The sequence below is a fragment of the Cheilinus undulatus genome, linkage group 3, assembly GCF_018320785.1.
Source record: "Cheilinus undulatus linkage group 3, ASM1832078v1, whole genome shotgun sequence".
Lineage (NCBI taxonomy): Eukaryota > Metazoa > Chordata > Actinopteri > Labriformes > Labridae > Cheilinus > Cheilinus undulatus.
The window spans coordinates 51,108,949-51,132,104 of NC_054867.1; the positions used below are offsets into that span (position 1 = coordinate 51,108,949).

Consider the following 23,156-nt stretch of genomic DNA (forward strand, 5'->3'; position numbering starts at 1 on the left):
TGGAACCAGCAGCCTGTGTACATGGAGCACAACGTAATCCTTATGCCATCTGCGCCCCTCTGTGTATAGATATTATAAGATTGGATAATTTTCATAGCACCTTTGATGGCAGCCACAACCACATCACAAAATTATTTAAAATAAGGCTCTAGTTCCCTGTTAGGGTTCATGCCAAAAATTTCAGCAGGGCACAACATGCTGTCTGCTCTGGGATTGAGAAAATAAAATTATTGCATATAAATTAAAGTCATGATAGCATGCTTAGAGGAAAGTCATTCAAAACTTGGTTTGAAAAAGTGTAAAAGTACATGTCTCCCGATTCAAAAAATCAGGCTAATTAAGGTCTCATGAAAATCAACAATGTTTTGTCCAGTCTGGATGAGGCTCAGTTTTTCTTTCTTTCTTTTTTGGTCTTTTTTCAAATAAATGTGAGCAGTGAGCGTAAGCAGATTTTTATGTCATTGTTGCTTTTTTTCTCTCTCTGCTCTGTTATAATCTGCAATATTTTCATTTTCTGTTCTTACATAGTAGCTTGTTTAACTGTGGCGTTTTCGCTTTTACTTTGAAGGCCAAAACGCCGAGTTTCCGGTCTAACATGCTGACACTGACGAGCTTAATGGTATGCGCCTCACGCTGTTTAAGCCTCAGGGGTGTGAAATTCCTTACGGTATATCACAGAACAAACAAACCGATCTAAAAAAAAATCTAGCGAGATATTCAGTTACTATTTATTATATTTTTTATTGATTAGAAAGGCCAATCTTCACGATGAGGGATGCTTCTCCTAAAATTTATTTAAAATGTTTTTTGACGCCCCTATCCTGTCACACAGTGGTTTGTCCCAAACTCTATAGTTCCTCCTCCTCACCACTTTTGACCAATCAAAGAAAAACAGCGTGGCGACGGAAGGTGGATGCTGCTGAATTCATTCACTGACCCCTGAAGAGGATGGAAAGAACGTGTCACTGTCATTTTTACGTTTTTCCTCGGAACAAGCCCGTCATCATGGTTTATAGATGAGATTAAATTATTTCATGAAACCTTGTTTATTAAACTGCTATACTCAGCGATTTTTATCATTGTTAATTTTATTCTGTAAGCTCACACCTTAGTATCACTATTGTCATTATAGTCTGAAATACATCATACTGGTAAAACGGTAGCAAAATAGGATAAGAAAATAACTTTAAACCCATGAATCACAGAAATGAGAAAAGCTCAGTCCAACCACCGAGAAGTCTGAGTTTGTACCTTTTATTTAAAAACCACACGTTTTATTTGATTATATTTGCGACATTGACTGAATATCAGTGACTGAAATTCATTACCTGTTATTCTGTAAAAATGTAGTGTGAACATATTTACAGCATTTAATCATAATTTAACATAAGCCAGTTCAGTTTTGTGATATGACGATTCTCACTACTACATTCCTCCAGTAAACCTGCAGAAACACGTTTCCACACTCAGACTTGGATCAAACAGAAAGAAATCTAAAGGCAGGCTGTGTTTGTAGTAGCAACTCAACGTCAATGCCTCCTGCGTCAATGTCCAGATGGTCAGAGGTCAGGGGTCAGGGGTTCCAGCGAAGGTCGCAGATCAGGGCGATGTGGTCGGAGGGATGAGCTACGCTGGGAAGAGCTTCGTAGGTGGTGACCTCCTGATGGGTGGGCAGAGGAATCACCTGCTCCACCTGCACACACACCGAGAAATACATTGTGAAAATATTCACTCTGCTCAGACAGTTAAAGAGTTTAAGACAGAGTTATTTCCAGGGTGCAATATGTGGCTACTGCACTCAAGTCAGAAGACTGGACACTCAACTGGTGTTAAATGTCCATGAGACTGGTAATAACTCTGGGGTTGGTGTCTTCACCTGCATGCTGTCCGGTTGGATGAAGATGTAGTCAAGGCAGCCGTGAAATCCCCCGACGTAGTTTGTGTAGGCGGGCTGACCGCAGGCGCTCAGCAACGAGGGGAAGTCAGACAGCAGCTCCATCCTGCAGAGCTCTTCTGGCCCTGAGCTGCTCCAGTCTGCATGCTGCTGAGGAACTACAGTCTCAGTGAGCAGCTGGAACACACCTGGACACAGGTAGGGATACACAGTGACAACACAAGGCTAGAATCACAAGAAGAGATTTTTTTAAATGAAAAAGGACATTTATTTGTGTAAATTTCTGGAAAAGATTGATGCTTCTGTTGCTCTAGGGTAAGATATAAAGTTACCTGAGTTAGGGACAGAGTTAAAGTCACCACAAAAGATGAGAGCAGCTCCAGGTGAGACCTCATTGATCACATGACTAAGGTGTTTTAAAGTCACGCCCATCTGGACTAAACGGACGTTACCTCCTATTAAAAGAAAAGAAACCAGATTTCGGTTTTAAAATATATTTGTATGCAAATTAAGGGTGTGAACAAATCTGAGCAAGTCCATTTGTTTAATTTCTGGTCAAAAATATCACATCATACCAATTCTAAGCTCCATTCACAAGAAAAGTCTTCATACGCATCGTATGACAACATATTAAACACAAAAAATAAGGTCTGAACTGCTTGAAATAAGTAAAAAATGTGTAAAACACTGTATAATAACACCACACTTACAAGCATTAGTAAATACTAAACATGCCAGCTATTAAGTGTTAGGATACTAATGCTTTATTAATTATCAATGAAGCATTCATAGCTACATTAGATCCAATAGAAACTAATTTCTAAAGCTTTGTAGATGAGGACTAAAGCTTAACTAAATGCTTAAGTAATGCATCAAGAAAGCATGGCTCCAAAGGATTTTCTAATGCAGTAAGAAAAGTTTACGCATAAGCATCTTGAAATGCAATTTACTGACTTAATTTGATATGAATATTTCATATGAAGATACTAATGAAAACTATGCTTGCTGCATCCAAATTTCATCATTTCAAGCTCTTATATGAGGTCTTATATTTTAAGTTTAATATATTGGAAATAAATGTTTTTCAGACTCTTTAGGTCAGTGGTTCTCAACCTTTTCAGCCCCAAAATAAAGGTGCCAGAGATCAGGGACCCCTACTGTACCTCAAGATGCTTCAATACAGCCATGCACATTCAACAACAGTCATGTGCAGACAAGGTCACCCATAAGGGGGGTAAATGGGCGAACTTTCTGGGGCCCAGCCAAACTGGGGGCTCATGGAGGTCAGCAAAATCATGGCCCACTGTAGTGTTAAGCTGTGATAACTATACTTTTTGTTCAACCTGAAAAATAACCACTTTTATCTAAGAAATAAACATCTTTTTCAATCATTGTGTAGTAAATAGCCTTCTTAAAAATGGAAATCCCTTTTGTTAAAAAAAAGAATTAAGATGGGTAACAAATTGCAAAAACAGGTTAATAATGGCAAAAAAAATGGTGGAAAAGGAGGTGAAATAAAAGTAGAAGAAATGGGTTAGGAGTGGCAAAAATGAGATTACAACTGCAAAAACAAAAAACTAAAAAAAGGCAAAAATGGGAATAAATAGCAGTAAAAGGGAGTTAAAAAGTGGCTGAAAAGGCTTCAAATGGGCAAAAATGGTTGGAAATTGAAAAATTGATATAAACTGGCAAAAAAGTGTTTTAACTGAGAAAGAAAAAAGGCAGATATTGGCATGTTGGTTTAACTGGCAAAAATGGGCATATTAGATCATGAAATGTGGTTAAAATGGGAAAAATTGGGAGTAAAAAGTGGTAAAATGGGGTTAAAAGTGGCAATAATGAGTCAACAGAGGCAACATTAGGCTTAAGTGGCAAGAACTGGTTTAGTAGGAAGAAAACAGTGGTGGAAAGAGTACAAAATGGGCAAAAATAGGTTTTTAACTGGCAAAAATTTGTTAAAATTAGTGGGAAAAAATGAAAATGGGTTAAAATTTGGATAAATTTGTAAAGTGGCAACAGTGAAATTTAAAAAATATTCTTAGTTTTTTTTTTTTTTTTTTTTAAGATTTATTTTTGGGCCTTTTCGTGCCTTTATGAGAGAGAGGAAGGACAGTGGATAGACTCAGAAACAGGGAAGAGAGTGGGGAGAGACATGCGGTAAAGGGCCACAGGCCAGATTCGGACCTGGGCTGCCCGCGTACATGGGTGGTGCCTTAAACCACCTGACCATCTGCGCACCCATTCTTAGTTTTTTTTTTAAGGAAATCTGGGGACCCCCTCTTGGTGTCTTGCAACCCCAAAGGGGGGTCCCGACCCCCAGGTTGGGAACTACTGCTTTAGGTGACTGTGGTGTATAAATAGTGCTATCAGACATTTGTGAATAGGATAAGACAAATACACTTGCTAAGATTGTACTTATTCCAGTGTTAGCTGACCTTTTGGGTGGAAGTACAGGTGTGTGTTTGCCACACAAACCCTCCTGCCTGGTTTATTCAAATCCTCCAGGAAACTGACCTGCAGAAAAATAATGGTCAAAACTCAGAGTAACAAAACAGATCAATAATGATTATTCACAAAGACAGGCTGAAAATAATAATTATTACATATAATTATTGTGTAAGCAGGTTTTTTTAAATGCCAATATTTCAATGGCAGTAGTGAAGAGAAGACTGTCTTTATATGATAGCCCTCTGGCTCTAGAAAACCAACACGGTATTAGCCAGATGTTGAACTCAAGTTTTCATTCATACAACCAGTGGGTGACATCATAGTGGCTACTTCCTTTACAGTCTATGTGTATATCAGACAGAATTAAAAACCTTGACGCAGATCTCAAGAGCACAAAAAAAATCCATTAAGTCTTTAAACTCTGTCTAGTGATTAAGTTTTGACAGCAGGTGAACACTCGTACCTGCAGGCTTGTGGATCTCTGCAGTATCTTCTCCTTCAGAGCGCTGTTGGCTGAAACTCTCTCCAGCAGCTCATAGTGGACAGGGTCAGAGGCCAACGCTTCACCCAGTACGATGTCATGACAGCTCAGCAGCTTAAATTTTGACCTGAGAAGACAACGTGATGTAATCTTTAATGTCCTAGACTTAATCCTGGATTTTACAAACTTCACAATCATATCAAGTGAATGCTGCTGTTACAAAAGAGAGGATCTGAAAGAAGCAATGGAGGATGTTTATGAGTGACAGTTTACCACATGAGGGCTGTGTTTGACCATTTCTGTAACCTTAGGAAAGAACAAAAATCTAACACTCAGCCTCACTCTATATTAAGTTTGGAAGCCGTGTGAGTGACTGAAGGAGTATGGGGGATGAGGCTCTCTGAGGCTTTACTGGTGCATCAAAAAAAAGAACATGGTTGGACATTTCTTTATTTTCTTTTGGGGCTTTTTTATGCCTTTATTTGTAGAAGAGGACTGTATAGAGTTGGGATAAGAGTGGGGAATGACATGCAGGAAAGGAGCCACAGTCTAGACCTGTGCCTAGGCCGCCCACATACATAGGGTGCAACCAAACCATTAGGCTATCTGCAAGCCCCCCCAAAAGTTCATTTTTTGAGTAGTTTAACTAAAAAAACATATTTCTAGATTGACTACATATACAGTGATGTATATCCAGCCCTTTTTGTTTTATCTGGATGATTTCTGCTTTCAGCTCAATGAAATAAAACATCCAGTATCTCAAAATGTCAAATTTTATATAAGGCCAATGAAAATGAGGATTTCTAAATCAGTAATGCCAGCCTCCTCACAGGTTAATCATTTATGCACTCAGTTCTCAGTCTGGGTTCATTTTGCATGATTTAATGCATCAATGCAGCCTGACCTGAAGGCGATCAGCCTATGGCACTGCTGAGGTGTTATGAAGCCTAAAAAGATTGTGGCTGCTGGCAGACCTGCGATAGAAAGTGGCCAGTCCTTCATGCTGCTTCTCTTTAACCTTGAACACGCCATCCAGGCCAAAGGCATCAAGAGTCGGAGTCAGACTGTCCGTGAACACACCTGAAGAATCCAGAGAACAGAAGAAATGTTAGAGAACAGCTCGCATATCTACCAATTTAAGATATTCAACATAAGTGCCCTTTCATCAGAGATTCTCATCAGGGTATGATTTTTTGCATGAAAAGAAATTTAAGGTATTGATGCAAGATGCTGGATTTTTGCTGATATCTGATCTGCTGGTATTTCCAAAGTCATTTTAGCCAATATCAATTCTGACACTGATATATGCATACCCTTTTTTAGGGTGAAATAGAACTGAGTCAAATGTAGCTGAGAGAGGAGAGGGGAAGTAGAGAGTCTGGTAGTTGTTTTATGTTTGGGCTTCAATCAAAATGTTAAAGGCTCACTGTGGGCCACCTTGCCAATCACCTACAACCAACGGTCGTCAACATTTTGCAGATACTTGCAGATATATGACTGCCTATACATAGAATCAATATATTGGCTGTAAATATATCAACATTATTTTCTATATCTGCCAAGCTGATAATACTGCACATCCCTAATTAAAGGCCGTGGTATGAAATATAAAGAAACTAGGAACTTGGATATTATCAAAAAGAAAAACCAGCAAACAAAACGGCCAATTTCCTACAATCTCTTTCGCCAAATACAGAAGCCCTAGGAGGACATGCATCCAAACATGTTATTTTACTGTTTTTTTTTTCCATAATAACATATACATTTTGGTTGTTTGTGGAATTTTGACTTACTATGTTGCTATTTAAGGATAGCGACCCTCTTTTTTCGACAAAAATGAGCCAATTCACCAGTTTTCTAGAGATTTCCAGAAATGAAATTGTTATCATGGGAAAACCAGTGTTGATTTCTTAATATAAGGGCATATGTAAGTTAAGATCTTGAGGAAAAAAGGACATTAGTCCCTATCATGAAGATTTATTAAGTGCATGGAAGAGGAATATGTGGAGAAATTATCTTGTCCATTTTTGTTTAAAGATAAAGTTTAAACTAATCTATGTAATTTAAACTTTTTTTTAACTGTACTACTATTAGGGAGATTAGACTTGCTGTACTTACTTAGAGTGCTGTGAAAAAGTATTCGCCCCATTTCTGCTTCCTGACTTTTCTGTATATTTAATACACTTAAATGTTTCGGATCATCAAACCAATTTTTATATTTCATAAAGACAACCCAAGTAAATAGAAAATGCAGTGTTTGAATAATTACTCAATTTTTTAAGAGGGGAAAATAATCCAAACCGATCTGGCCCTCTGTAAAAAAGTAATTGCCCCCTGAACCTAATAACTGGTTGTGCCCCCCTTGGCAGCAATAACTGAATTCAAGCGTTTGTGGTAACTGGTGATGAGTCTTTCACAGTTTGTCCCACTCTTCTTCACAGAATTGTTTTAACTCAGCCATATTGGAGGGTTTTCCAGCATGAGCTGCCCGTTTAAGGTCACACCACAGCATCTCAATTTGGCCATTCCAAAACCTTCATTTTGTTTTTCTTTAGCCATTCAGAGGTGGACTTGCTGGTGGGTTTTAAGATCATTTTCTTGCTGCATAACCCAAGAGCGCTTGAGCTTGAGGTCACAGACTGGGCAATTACTCTTCACATAGGGCCAGATAGGTTATGGAGAAATATATAAGAGATTACCTTGGTCAACCTCCTGCAGACAGATAATGTCAGCGTTGTACCCTGCCAGCTCCTTCTTGATCAGATTCAACCTGTAGTCCAGCTGCAAGGCGTAGGGAGCACAGTACGGGTAGAGCACAGTCTTGGAAAACTCAGTTTGTGCGTAGACATCAGCGAGGATGTTGTAAGTCATCACTCTCACAGACGGCCATTCCGCCTCTCTGACTGTGTACGCATGTCTGTTGTCAAACGTGCAGACACCTGGCCCAGCCTCTACAGCTCCTACTGAGATCAGCTCCTTCACCACGCCGCTACGTTCTCCATCTTTGGGCGTGCAGCACAGTTTGAGTCTGTAGCCGATGTCCTGATTGGACGGGACGTGGACCCTCCCACATCCGACCTTTGTCCAACTGCTGTCGTCAGATGGAGCTTCTGCAGCAGCTTCAGAGCTAGGATAAGAAAAATAAGTTAGAACATGTGAGATGCCTCATTAAATCTGCACCTAAATAAGTGAGGTTGTTACATTTTGCATAATTAATCTATTGGTCTGATTTACATCAGCTTTGCTGGCAGATAAGAAAATTTCGGCCGATCATTAAAGGTGATAAATCAGCTATCCATATTGGGAGTATAAATCATACATCCACCTTAAATCCTGGCACAATGTACCATAAGGTGTAAGTGGATGCATAGGAAACCACATCCCCCTGTGAGCCCTAAATTTTTTGAATGAAGTTCCAAATGTAAAACAACCACCAGGCGGCCTTCATCCTCGCTCCTCTGGACTCTCTGCACAGCAGACACTTGTTTATTTATTTATATAATTTTAAAAAAAGGTATTTAAATATCGGTTCATCAGTAAAATGAGTTGGGTAATACTGGCACATTGAATGTCTGCAAAAATGTAGTATTGTGCATTAAGATAATTACAAGTTCTTGGTAGTCTCTGTTATTTCAATGATCACTGGCACTGAAACATAGCAACACCATAACGAAAGCATATCTACTCACAAGACAGGAGTGTTGTAAAGCAAGGGCTATATTGAAAAACACCAGAAAGTTTGCTTACATTTTTGTTGACTGAAAACAAGAAATATGCCGTGTATTAGTACTGTGCTGTATTGGAACTGGCATGGATATCTTTTGATAATCACTAGTATTAAAGTTAAATGCATATCTAAACAGAAAAAAAACTTCCTTTAAGTAGTAATTACCTTGTGTTTGGAGTATTTTCTTTATACCAGGTGAACTCGCAGTCTCCCAGGTTTCCAAACTCCACCTCCAGGTTTGGACAGACAGGGAAACCAGCCAGCAGAGACACCGGGAGCTCCGCGTTGGTGAAAGTGGGGGCGTTTCTCTGCACCGAGTACCTCAAGTCCCCCACCTGCAGCACGGCGCCATCCTGCCACGCCTCCGAGTTCAGCACCGTATCCGCCACCTCTGCCCCTTCATAGAACAGCTTCACCACAGCGGGCTCCGGGGCTTCACACGGCTGCTGGTCCTTTTTCTTCTTCGACTTCTTCGCCTTTCCCTGACCCTTAGCGATGTTGTTAGAGATTCTGGAGAGGACTTTACCCAGGGCTTCATCCTGGTCTCTCAGCAAGTGTTTGTGGCTGCCGTCCAGGCAGAAAGAGATGGTGAGTTTGGGCTCCCCGGGGACACACCTCACCACGGCGGACTCCATCCTCCTGACCTGAAGGAGGAGGCTGGAGGCTCGGGTTAAAGTCCGCGGGGAGGTGGAAAGAAGACTGCGGGGGAAAAGTTTGAGAGCAGCGGAGACGTGTTTCAACATAAAGCTCCTACCCCCTTGGGTAAAAGACAAAACTATGAAACTACAGACAGGTGGTCAACAGCAGGTAACGCGCTCTCCTCTATGACGTCACCTTGTTGCGGAAATGTCAACGGCTACACTGGTTAGCCTGGATGCTAACCGGCAAAGCTAACCCTGGGAAAACACCGGAGAATGAAGAGTTAAATTTACACTCTAGCTGTCTAATTTAATAAGCGACAACAAACAAGTGTAATAAAACACTACGGGTGGTTTAAATAACGTATCATTTAGTATTTTTGGTAAATAAAAGTCTATGCAATAGCTGTTAGCACTTTCCTTTCAGTCAGCATGAGAAGGAGTCATTTCTTCTTCGGCTACAAAATCAGTGATTCAGCGCTTCTATCTGCACTACTGCCACCCAGCGGGTGACACAATTATAGAAATGATAAATTACTATCTATCATTTATATTTATAAATGTTATTATTATTATTATTATTATTATTATTATTGTTATTATTATATAATATCACAGTGTAATATAACACGAAAGTCGTGTACATTTTTAACCCGGTGCATTGTTTTTAGGGCCCCAATGACGGAAAGGTCCTTTTAGAAAATATTTTACTACTACTTTCTTCTCTTTCTTTTCTTAGCCATAAATGTCTGAGTAAAATTTGCAGGATTTATTATGAGGGAATATATACAGTTCTGTGGAAAAGTATTCACCCCTTCTTGATTTCTTACTGTTTTGCATATTTGTCTCACTTAAATGCTTCAGAGATCATCGAACTAATTTTGATATTAGACAAAGATAACCCGAGTTAATGAAATTTCAGTTTTAAATGATCATTTCATGTCTTAAAGGAAAAAAATCCATCCAAACTTACCTGGCCTTTGTGAAAAAAACAATTGCCCTATTAACCTGATAACTTTTATGTCAACCTTAATTGCAACAACTGCAAGCATTGGTGATGTTTGACTGTTATGATGAAGTATGATGTTCTTTGATGAAACGCTGTTTATTTTACTCCAGATGTAACAGGACGCTGACCCTCTAAAACCTTTGTCTAGTCAGTCCACAGAATATTTTCCCAAAGTCTTGGGGATCATCAGGATGTTGTTAGTCATATGTGAGACGAGCCTTTGTTTCTTTTTTGGTCAGCAGTGGTTTTGGCCTTGAAACTCTCCCATGATGCCATTTTTGCCCAGTGTCTATCTTATGGTTGAGTCATGAACTCTGACTTTAACTGAAGCCAGTGAGGCCTGCAACCTATAGATGTTGTTCTGGGGTTTTTTTTTTACCTCCTGGATGAGTCATCCATGCACTCTTGAAGTCATTTTGGTAGGCCAACCACTCCTGGGAAGTTCCAAATTTTCTCCTTTGTGGATAATGGCTCTCAAAAGGGGTAAATTGTGGTTGGCTGGAGTCGTAAAGCCTTGAAAATGGCTTTGTAACTCTTTCCATACTTTTAGATGCCAATACTTTGTTTCTCATCTGTTTTTGAATTTCTTTAGATGTGATGATATGTCAGAGATCTTTTAGCCTACTTCACTTTGTCAGACAGCTTCTATTTAAGGGATTTCTGGATTCAACAGGTCTGGGTGTGGGTAGTTAAATCAAACTTAGCTTTCCAAACATGTGGTTAATCAGAAACAAAAAAAAGGGAAGTATAAATTGAGATACAAATTAAAACAAAAAAGAAAATACTTTATTTATTGATATTTTATTAAATTTTCTGTAAAGATAAATACAGAAACTCACCATAGGAAAATAAAAAACATATGCATATATACAGTATTTATGATATTAAGTCTACTCCTGAGCTGAGTGTTTACTATCACACCAGAGTGTCATCGTCACAATAGTCCTGCCTCTTTCTTTCTCTTCTCGGCTCTGTTACAGAATATTTTTCTCTGGGATGTTTTCCACACAGCAGTGTTCGGACTGTTCACAGTTTGGGGGGAAGTAGACGTGTGCTTTATGCTCATCTTCATTCTCGATGTGTTTCAGGTGGATGACCATGTGCAGGGCGTAGGCGAGGACCAGCAGCAGGATGAGGGAGGTGATGAGACCCATCAGGATGGCTGGGGTGAGGAAGGTGGCGCAGTCACTCGCAGGAGAAAATTTACCAGAGGTGACGTTGAATGCCTGAATCTGAGGAGAGACGTTGTGAGAGTACCAGAGGAATAGTAATAGTCACAAATGTCCTTATTGTGTTTAAAAAATGACGAGGAGTTATGTTACAAGCAACCCTCTAATTTTACTAAGTACTTTGCCAGGACATCTGATGAATATCGTCAAACATTCGCTCATCTTTAAGCTCTGTTTTTGGTCTCCTCCAACTCCTAAGAATCACATTCTATCAAAAACATCTTAAATGAAAACTTTTTAAAAATAAAATTGCATATATGCATTCTTCTACAGCCAAGACATTAAATGGATCAACAATCCAGTACCTGGAAGTTGGTGAAGGTGATGGCCCAGCGGCGGGCATAGTCGTTGCCGGGCAGCAGGAGGGCGCTGTGGCGCTGCAGGCTGCTCACATGGAGGCAGTGATAGGAGGAGGAGGCTGGAGCGTACACCTCTGTGGCGTTGAACACAGCTTCTTCAGATTTATTGTAGAGTAAAGTCACACTCTCCACCGAGAACCACCACTGACCCGACGACTCGTAGAAAGTGTTGGAGAGCTGCACTCTGATAGGGACAAGAAGAAATCGTCAGGAAAAAGTTAGCTTTTTATTTATATGGGTGCATGGTGAAAAAGCAGTTCACCAATAAAACAGAATAAGAAGACTGACAGCAAAGAAACAGATAAGTTTTGTTTAGTAAAACAATACATCATTTTGCTTTAATTCTGACAGAAGCCAAATATGAACGTACACCCATACAGTTTTCACTCCATTTTCCTTGACAAAAAAATAATTTCTTTGTTTTAAATTGGGATTTCAACTTGTTTTCTTGTTATTTTGAAATATTAAAGCTTGTTTTCTCTCAATAACAGGATATTTTCTGGCAGACTAGAAAGCCAAACAACAAGCCAGTCACTGACAGGCCAGACTACATCATCTTATGGAGCCATTGACCGCTATAGTGACCGCTGAAGTGAGTTCAGATGTTTAAGCTTGTTTTGTGCTTTGGAGAGTCTACGGATTCTCAGATAAAAAAGTTAAGAATTTTAGAATACAACTCTTCATCATAGGATAAAAAGTAGCCTATAAAATGTTAGGATGTATGTCCTCTAAGGCAGTGATTTTCAAATGTTTTTTGCTCAAGGCACACCTAAGATTAAGCAGGCACACCATATTTATATGCATGCAAAATCTATTGTAACAAATCCAAACCTTTCTGCGCCTGTCAATAGTCATTTTTAAGCCAAATTATCCAAAAACATACATGTGAAATAAAAGTGAAGAAATACACAAAATACCAACGAAAACATTCAGGGTTTGGATAATTTGATACCCAGTGATATTGCGAGTTTTAAAATATCTTCTCAGTGGTTATCATAAAACACATGTAAGAGTATCTTTGCTTGCTGTACATTTATAGCAGTCATGTTTAGTTGTATAAACTCCCAAGATACACCAGTGTGCCTTACCACACCACTGGAGAACCACTTCTCCAAGGCTTCCTTTAAGCTTCCAGAAAGTTTTATTTTACATTTTCTCTCATTTGAATTCTGTGTTTTAGTTTCAGTTCAAGTTCAAAATGATTTATTGGCAGATTTCTACCAAGGAAACCTGTTAGATCAGACATCTTAAATCTGAGTCAGCCAAGAGAAGGAAACATTGCTCTTTTTTAGATTATTTTGTTGTATAATTGATGTTCAATCAAGTATCTAGTCATTAAAAATGGTTTAACCTGAGGCGAATATTTCCTCCCAGTTTGGAGAACAAAAACATAAAAACCCAAACTCTGGATTCAGGAGTCTGGTTGATCTTGTTGAGATTTTTGTTAAAAATTCAGGAGTTTGAGTTCATGGCTCAACCTAGCTCAGCAGCACTTTTACAGAACATTTGGTCATGAAATTCCCATGAATTGAGCACATAAGTGGAAGAAAGATTTCATCACTAACCTGATGGACAAATCTCTCAAATCCTCCACATCTCCAAACCACATGAACAGCCTGAGAGAAGAGAGACAGTTGTTTACATGCTCAGGTTACTTGTCAATAATAACTTTTGCATTTAAAATGCTATAAGGAGGCAAAATCATTCCACTTCAATATAAAATTCACTGGTCTTACCTTCTTAAAATCATTATATAAAACTGAATGAATCAAAAACTCTGCTGTTGGACTCTTCCTTTCAGAAAGTGGAATTTTATCTTATTTAAAATTCTGTAACAACCTTACTGCACCATCAACATTTTTCTAACATTAACATAAAAGATGGCAGAAGAAAAAATAAAACAGGGATTTTTAAACATTTATGCGTCAGTCTGACAGGTGAGCAGGTGGGTCATTTAGGCAGACAGGTGCACATACGTGGCTTTATCCTGGCTGCAGAAAGATTTGCTGGTGTCGACCGGTTTCATGGGAGAAAAGGTCCTCTCTGTCAGGTCCAGCTGCTTCTGCTTCTCAAAGCGCAGGGAAAGTTTCCTCGCCTGGAAGAGGAGACACGGTTCCCCGTTGGACAACACCTGTGGGCAGAAATCACAGTATTGGGGGACAAAAAGATACTGCATCTCTCCAACGCATTTTCATCCAACCCCAGCTGCCATTGGGTGAGAGAAGGGCACACCCTGGACTGGCTGCAAGTCAGTTACAGAGCTGAAGTATAGAGACAAGCAAGGCATACACCTACGGGCAATTTAGAGTCAGCAGGTAACTTAACAATGATGTTTTTAGTACCAAGACAGAACTCACACATGCACAGAGAGAACATGCAAACTCCACACAGGTGGTGGACAGCACTAACCACTGCACCACCATGCAGCGTCTTTGTTGTTAAAGTTGACAGTTACCTTGAGGGGAGGGAAGGGAAGAGCAGCTCCTGGTGCTTGAAGTAACTTCCTTCTTGAAGCGTCCTGTATCTGGAGAAGACCACAGACACAGAGATGACAGAAAAATCATTCCACTATATTTTTGTGCATTTGTCTCATTCCAGTTTAATCAGCTTTTATATTATACAAGAATAGTGGGAAACGCCATGGCTTACTAATAGAAAACTATCTACTGTGTACCCGCACCTATACCTGCATTCTAAACTTTGAAATCTGTAAATGTTTTCTGATTTTAACTGATTAAAAAAGCAAAAAACAGACTCTTTCCCTGAGCCAACACTATCACTGATGTAAAACTATGAATTGAGAGCTTGCTGTATTTTATCCCTGCTGTCCTTGTCTCAGCTAAACATTAACAAATTTACCTGCAGACTTCTGAGCGGTTCATCTTCAGATAAAACATCCTCCTCTGTCCACATCCTGCCTTCACTCTCTGCAGCCACGTCATCTACAGAGAAAGGAGAAAGAAAATATATAAGTTAGACATATACAGATTTTAAATTCTACTCCAAAGTCCCTAAAGGTGTTTAATAATGTTTTCCGATTTCTTAAAGTATGCAACATTATTTTAAGGAAAAGGGAAGCATAAACTATTAGTATTTAATACATTTCTCCTTCAGCAGCTCGTTCATACACTAAACCTGGTCAGCCACTAGCTGCCTGATCTCACAAAAGTAAACACTAGTGTTTGTGTGTGTGTGTGTGTGTGTGTGTGTAATAATTCTGTGATTGACCACAGCACTGAACCCTCAGATGGTGTTAAAGAAAGTGCTACACTCGCTGTTCATGTCCAAAAAGGGCAGTATACAGAAATAACAGTAGAAAAATATACATTCATATTTTTTCTTTTTTTTTTTAGATTTTTATTTAGTGATACAAGACAGTACAAAACATTTGATGTGAGGTGTGCGATCAAAATAAATCAATAAATACAAAAGAAAAAAAATTAAACAAGAATAATGAGAATTACAACAATATAAATTACATTAATATTTTTTTTCAAACTACTTTTGCATTATTCCTAAAAATCATGATTAGATGATTTGATAACTACCAAATAGGAATATTTTTTGGCCGGAAATAAAACCTTATAACGCCAGTTTAAGTGCAAAACCTTGATGTGTAATAGAAGAAAAATAAATATTTTCTCATATACTATCATGCAAATTTAATTTCCTTGAATATGATTTGATTTATTTATTTAAGAATAGAATAAATAGTTAGACTCAGGGCGTTCATGGCCACAAATGGACACCATACATAAATGGAAATAAAAATATAATGTATTCATGTTTTTATGTACTTTTTTTGGTATAAATTTTAGATTCAAGATCAGACCTGATCATCAAGTATTGATTTATTTGTGGGAATTAAATCCTTTCATTGCAAGTTTAAATGTAAAAAAAAAAAATTTGTGATGCAAAATAAAAAAATAGAAAAAAGGAAACAACTTTGATGTAATGCATTACATGTTTTTTTTATTTCAACTTTTTAATAAATTGTTGTAATAGTAATACTGTATGGGGAAACAGGAAAAAACACGATATTCCCCTCATGCCAAATATTGGAAAACGGCTGACATCTTCTGATGAACAGGAAAAATGGCAAATGTGAAGCACTGACTACAGATTAAAAGCCTATTATTATTAAATGTGTGTTTTTACTGTGATGGCTGGAGGATAAAAATCATCTTTTTATTGAGTTTCAGAGCGACATTTTTGGTCACCAACAGCCAAAAGTGTGAGGTTCTCATGATTGACCTGGTACGGGTTCTAATATTAAAATTTCTCAGTTCTATTGAAAACAACATACCCTCTCAAATTTGTGCTGTTAGCTTTAACAAAGTCAACATAACAATAAAAATAAAGAAAATAAAGAATGACTCTGTTACTGCAGACAGACAGATGGATGTTACTTACCATTAAAAGAAGCTACAGCAGCGCTGTGAAGAGAAATGACAGATTATTATTTAATCAGATAAAAGCCAATTATTAGTTATTATTTCAAATTTAGAACAGACTGTTTAAATCATTTAGATGACTGAACTCTTTTAATCCAAATATTTAATTTTTTAAAATTATTTCAATGACTTAAAACATTTTCTGTTACACTGTTCATGTTTATTGGTAGGCTGTGTGTAAATTGTACATTAATGTCTAGGCCTCTAGCTAGAATATCCACAGGAGTCCCATTTCACAAACAACAATCTTATGGATAATCATAACTTATTTTATTTGCATTTTTATTGATTTTGCAAATGAAATTTGTGAACAGTTCAAAGGTCCAGCCAGGCAGGTGGTGAGCTCTAACCTGATCTCATTGTGTCTTTGCCTCTCTCTCCTTTCTCTCACATCTTAGACTGACTCTTCTCTGTGTTTGTTTTGCATTGTTTATAAGAATGCAAAGATGTTGGTGTCTGGGAGGGTGGAGAGCTAGCATGGAAAGAACTGAAAACACCAGAGCTAACTGAACCCTCCTGAGGTGCTGACTTGACAAATCACCGGTAAAAGGGCTCTTATGTACAAAGCCTGGGTGTGCTGACATTTTGAAGGCCTCTGAGGGCCACGTGTCTTTGGCCCACCAAAATATGGTGTCTTCTCTAACTGTTGTAAACTAGAAGGAAAGCAACAGCATGCCACACGACTCCTAACAGCAGTGATGGTGAGAAATAGAGGATAATGACCAGACTGACAGCCTGTTTGTTTGGCCTAAAATCAACATTATGTAAGTTAGAAAAAACTAAAGAGAGCAAAGATGACCAGATGACAGACCAGTGATGTTCCTACTACACACAATGCATTTGTGTAGTCCAGTGACCAGGCCGACCCCATGGATTAGAGTTTAAGGTAACAGAGTGATCAATCTGGAGCAGAGATATTCTGCTGATGTGATGACCCACTCCGACCCAGATTACAGAAAGAAAGGCCAAGATTCAGGAGGATCAGCTTAACACAATACAGCGGATTTGATTGTTTTTATGAAACATACAGAGGGTTTAAGGATCATCGAGTCATCAGGCTGTTACACAATTTCACAAGTGTTTTGCTCTTTTATGCCTCCATTGAAAAAGCCTCATACTGGACATGGAGGGTTTTATTTAAAAGTTCTGGGTCTGTGTAGGTCAAAAACTCATTTTAAGTATTTGGAGGTGGCCAACTGGGGGTCTAGGGGCCACAAGCGGCCCCCTTGGTCACTCAGTATCGCCCATGAGTTTCAAATTATAAATATGAAGATTACAAACAGACACAAAATTCCTCCTGAGATTTGAACTTGTGTTGTCTACACTAAAACATAAAACACATGAACAGCAGAACATTTTCTCCTCTAATCTTTGATTACTGATCATACATTATTGGATTTTATTAAATCATGTAGAGCAGTATCGTGTCGACTCAAAATGTCCCATAAATAGTGAGTGTCGAGGCTGTATTGTCTGATTCCCGTCATGTTCAGTCTCACCAAACTGTTCAGTGACCTCTGGTGCTCTCTGGGCGAGAGCGTTATCATCCTGAGGAGATGGCTCCCATCAGGATGGAAATATTACATCACAGGATAAAGGTGATCACATTTAATACAGATTTACAGTCACTCTGAGGTCCACTGAAGCTCTCTGCTCTCTCGTAAAAAAAATATTTATCTTTGGGGCTTATTATGCCTGTGTTTCTAGAGCGGGACAGTGGATAGGAGCAGGAACAGGAGAGAGAAACTGGGGAAGGACGTCCAAGAAACAGGCTGGACTTCAACCCAAGGCTGCCATGTACAGTAAGTATAACCCAGGGGTGTAAAACCTCAATCACAGCTGGGGCCAGATTCTGAATTTGGGTCTAACCTGAGGGCCTAACAGGATCAATAATTAACCATTGACTGTCAACCAAAATGATTTTGAGATAAAAAGGTAAACATGATAAGTTGAAAACTCAAAATCTGAGATAAAAAGTCAAAGTTACAGGTTTTAAAGGTAAAACCATGACATTGAAATAATGTTTTTAAAAGGCAAAGCATGAGACAGAATTCTGAAACCACGATTTTAAAGTCAAAATATGAGATATAAGTCAAAAATCGTGAGTTTTAAAGGTAAGAAAATAAACTAAAAGTCAAAGTTAGGAGTTGAAATGGTCAGCAAAACTGAAATAAAATTCGAAAATCATATTTATCAATAAAAATGTGAGATTAATATCAAAATCTTGAGTTTAAAATGTCAAAAATATGAGATTAGATTTCAAATTCATGAGTTTTAAAAGTCAAAATATGAAATAAAATTAAAGGTCATGAGTTTCAAAGGTAAAAAATAAGATAAAAGTCAAAATTGGGAGTTGAAAATGGTCAAAACATGATATAAAAGTCAAAATCATGATTTTAAAAGGTCAAACTAGGATTTAATGTAAAATTATGAATATAAAAGGCAAAAATCTGAGATTAAAAGTAATAGTTATGAGATGTAAGGGTTAAAATATGAAATAAAAAGTCAGAAACATAACTTTTAGTCACAACTGTGAGATGCAAAATTGAAAATATAGAGAAAACACAAATTTCTCCTGCATTTCTGACTTTTTATCTGACCATTTTTACTGTTTACTTTTTCTAATTTTTATGACTCAGCAAGGATGTTATAAATCATCAAGGTTAAGTTTACATTTTTATATTGGAGGAAATCTGCAGACCTCATACTGGCAGGCCAGTTCTAATAAAAATATCACATGATTTGATGGGCCGGGTAAAACTGCACCACGGGCTGGATTTGGCCCCCGGACCTTGAGTTTGACACCCCTGATATAACCTAACCATGATTGCCCAAGATCTCTGCTGTTTTAAACAAACATAACAAAAACTCGATACCAGGGCTGTCAAGATTAATCAAGTTAATCATGATTAATCAAGGCTCACTAATTCTTTTAATTGTGATTAAACACATGCTTTAATGTCCCTTTCAGTACACTTTGGTTAAGGCATGTTAGCGTCTCCCTGCAGCCACAGTGATGTAAAATAAGTCCTCCACTGCTTCTTAATATCTCATTTAAAAATTGACAGACAGCTCAGTGGACCAGTCAGGGTCATCTAAACCCTTTTCATGTTCTCTTATTTTATTTTCAGTCTTTAAAAAATTCCTTTTTCCATGGTTAAGTTCGTGTTAAAATCGTTCATCTAACAATAAAAGTAGGTCTATGTCTAAAAAGGAAGTCAATTTGACAGCCCTTCTATAATCAAAGGGTCGCCGGTGAGGGTTCATTCTGTGTTCAGTAGCCGCTGTACCGTCCACATGTTCAAACACAGTTGGCCCAAAGTCACCACGGTCACAAATCAGACCATTACTATGGTTGATATAAATTCAGTTCTGATCTCAGAATTAACATTATAGTAACCTCCACATGTGTACATGATTGTAGTTTACATCCCACACATCAGGTAGTTTCCTCCAATAACCAACTTCATGTATAGGTGAGAAATATTTACAACTCAAATGCTTAAGTGTAAAGTGCGAGAGCAATCCTTGTGCCTCCACGCTGCTGATAGCTGAGGCCAGAGGCAGCATGTTTTCAGGTTGTCCATCCATTCATGGGATCTATTCTACTAATGAACGTGTTATCTTAAGAAAATTTTGAAGGATTTTCTTCAAACTTTGCAAAAATGTTTGCTCTAAATCAAGGAAGATCTGTATAAATTTTGGAGGTCAAAGGTCAAGGTCATTGAGTTACGTTGTCATATACTGCTTCTGAATGTGTCCTCGAAAACACTGATGGAATTTCTTCAGACTTTGAACAAATGTGCACTCTGACTTCTGTTTGAACTGATAAGATTTTGGAGGTCAAAAGTCCACTGACAAGGTCACTGGATCTCATGTTTACCCTTGATCATAAGATTTCTGACAATCACATGACCACAGAAATGCCTGACCTGACATGCCAGTAAACCTCCCATAGACAGCGTCTGGGAACAGGCAGAGGCTTTGAAAAAGAACTTTGAGAGTGGTTGGATGAACACTCTGTCTGTCACATCTTTAAGGGCCAATCAGCAACACAACACGTAAAGTAGCCGCTACCGAGGTGAAAACTCCATAGAGAACTGCATAACGCAAACCATGGCAACTGTAGACATGTCAGTACATGACTTTTGTCATTTTTGAAAAGAAAACAACTCACTGCTGTTCATTGTTCTTCTTTTAACGAAGAAATGTCCTCAAGTTCTGATAAAACTGGCACTTTAGCAGCATCCATGCTAATGTCTTCTTCCATAATTTCTCTGGCCTATTCATGGTCCTGTCACTTTCTAACAGGGCCCTCGGTAGCTGCACACATGCACCTCGGTCGATATCTACACCTGAATTTGCACAGGCTTCTACATTAGACTGTTAAATGAGGGTTGTTGTGTTGCCCTGTGTAAAAAATGTGCTGAGCAAATAGTTTGACTTGACTTGTCGTGACCATAGCAGACATAGGGTGATCTAAAATAGAGAGAGATGTGAGGTTTTTATGACGCCCTGACCAAATAAGAACAATAAACATGCCATCTACGGTCAGTTAGAGAGGAGCATGCAGCCTGATACAGAATAATCTGCAGGCCTATATAATCTAAGTGAGCCCAGGGCTGCTCCGCCCCTCCTCACATACTGTCTGTCTGGGTGTAAATCCTCTCAGTAGATGTAGATTAAAATGTGTTGCGCATATTTCACTGCACACAATGTTTTTAAATCTACTCTGTTCAGAACAAGAGGCGTGTAGCCGTCAAATCCCTAGGCTCCCTCTGACTCCCTGGAGCCAAAAAGCTTTAGCGTCTTGTGTATTGGGTCAGAGGGATTGCATTGATTACATAATCGTGCAATCACACGCACACACAGTTAGGTCATGAAGGATGGGCCGGCTCCCAGCCAAAAGAAGATTTTGTGGCTTCTCCCTCTTTAACAATCAGCGGCTGAACGTTGCAAAAAAGTGGCACACCGCAGAGAACACTTGTCCTTTTTAGATCCAGAACTGAAAAATAAATGCCAGATAATCTCTTGAGTTTTGTTTGTTTGACCTGAACTGAAAAGTCAGCATTAAATTATTCTGCAGAGGAACCTTAATAATGTTAAAGGATTTACTTAATGCTTTTATTTACGTCAAAGATTAGATCACTTCATCCTTCTCTTTTAAATCCCAGGTTAAAACAAACTCTCTTAAGGCACTTTTAAACAGTAAAATATTCTTAATTTTGGTCCAATGCAATCGATTTGGGGGCTGCATGGTGGCGCAAGGGTTAGCGCTGTTGCCTCACAGCAAGAAGGTCCCTGGTTTGCTTCCCAGTCAGGGCCTTTCTGTGCAAAGTTTGCATGTTCTCCCCGTGCATGCATGTGTGGGTTCTCTCCAGGTATTCTACTTCCTCCCACCACTAAGAACATGCTCGACAGGTTAAATGGTGACTCTAAATTGTCCGTGAGCATGCCTGGTTGTTTGTCTCCATATGTCAGCGCTGTGATTGACTGGCGACCAGTCCAGTCCAGTCCAGGGTGTACCCCGCCTCTCGCCCAATGCCTGCTGAGATAGGCTCCAGCCCGCCCCTGCAACCCCCAGCAGCATAGGCGGTATAGAAAATGGATAGAAGGATGGATAAATAAGAGCAAGATCAGCTGTTATGACTGAAGTGAGCCCAACATCCAGTTCTTCAAGGAGCCACAACTCCCATCACTCTGAGCGAGGCTGGAAGGACATAAATAAAGGCACACTTTTGTTTAGTTGTGGGTAGGTCATGTCAGTAGAAAGAGGGGTCTTATGCATCAGTTTGCATTTGTTACTAATCAAACCTAGACGAGGAGGCATCTAGGACGGCCTCAGTGTGCATACCGAACTATCAGATATCAGACAGTTATCAGTACGCCTAGAGGTGTGTCCACACAATGCATTAAGGATTATCTCTTGGTATCTGATACCCAAAGTAGATTTAAATCCCAGTTAGTGCATTGCATAAATGGGATTATTGTATAATTGGTATATATATATATTCTTCTATTTATAAAAGAGAACTGGATATTAATGAGATGCTGGCACAGGCATAGGTATGTAACTAGGATAAAGTCTGAATTCAGGACTTTTACTTACTGTATATTGGAGTAGTTTCATGTTACGGTGAAGGGATTTAACCATCTCTGTTGTATTTATCTTTCGATTGACGGTCTGATTATGTTTATTAGCCTATATTTTGATTGGCAAATAAACAGGGCTCAGCAACACTCTGCTTCGCTCTCCTTATGCTCCTGATGTACCTGTCACACACCTGCCCCTCCTCCTCCTCCACATGTAGCTCCATGCAGCATCAGACTGTCTACTGCATGGACTGCAGTCTTTTCAACTTTTGCACCATGATTAACGGTTTTATTTATGATTTTACATTTATTTATGTATCCAATCAATCATTTTGATGCCTCAGATTCTCCAGACACTTAAGTACCAGTCCGCCCCTGAATGGTCTTCAGGTTTGGAGTCATGTGAGTGTTGATCCACCAGTGTTAGTTCAACTAAGACTCAGCTGATCTACACTACCATTTTTATTACTGCCATTTCAAATCTGGGGGAATGTGTGAGTTGAGTTTCGATCATGCCCTCAGGCAGATTTTTGTTTATGTGTTTTGGATTTATTTAGTTGTTTTTGGGTGTTGTCTGCTGCAAAATGATCCTTAGTGGGGTTCTTTCCTACATGGTCCTGGTTAGAGATCATGCCTGTGACTTTAGGTGCGCCTAAAGGTTGCATAGTGCATATTTTTCATCAGCTTGCATTGCCTTACTTTGAGGTTGAATTTCTGCTTTATTCTTGTCAAGATGACGAAAACTAGACTAAAATGGTATGTAGTTTTTGCCAGACATTCAAAATCTGTGATATTTCTCCACTGTTGGTAAATCCGCCAAAAAA

At 38.8% G+C, this 23,156-nt stretch overlaps 1 protein-coding gene across 3 annotated transcripts; it reads right to left on the minus strand.

Moving 5' to 3' along the window:
* Positions 1–1,223: 1,223 nt before the first annotated feature.
* On the minus strand, positions 1,224–9,631 carry pde12 (phosphodiesterase 12). Of its 3 annotated transcripts, XM_041815538.1 has the most exons (9): positions 9,385–9,631; positions 8,716–9,249; positions 7,523–7,950; positions 5,798–5,903; positions 4,806–4,950; positions 4,330–4,408; positions 2,227–2,349; positions 1,825–2,082; positions 1,224–1,693 (listed from the first exon to the last, which is right to left on the minus strand). In XM_041815538.1, exons 2-9 carry the CDS (start codon positions 9,183–9,185, stop codon positions 1,560–1,562), a joined length of 1,743 nt encoding a protein of 580 aa, XP_041671472.1. In that variant the 5' UTR covers positions 9,186–9,249; positions 9,385–9,631; the 3' UTR covers positions 1,224–1,559. The 3 variants fall into 3 exon arrangements, with proteins under 3 accessions (XP_041671472.1, XP_041671463.1, XP_041671454.1); XM_041815529.1 differs by having other exon boundaries at positions 1,877–2,082; positions 8,716–9,631; XM_041815520.1 differs by having other exon boundaries at positions 8,716–9,631.
* Positions 9,632–23,156: the final 13,525 nt, after the last annotated feature.

Coding starts and splice junctions, on each gene's coding strand:
- pde12 (XM_041815520.1), bottom strand. CDS start 9,293: ATGTTGAAACACGTCTCCGCTGCTCTCAAACTTTTCCCCCGCAGTCTT. Junction 5,904..7,522: donor TCTGCAGGAGGTTGACCAAG/GTAATCTCTTAT, acceptor TGGATTCTTCAG/GTGTGTTCACGGACAGTCTG. Junction 4,951..5,797: donor CTGGCCACTTTCTATCGCAG/GTCTGCCAGCAG, acceptor TTGTCTTCTCAG/GTCAAAATTTAAGCTGCTGA.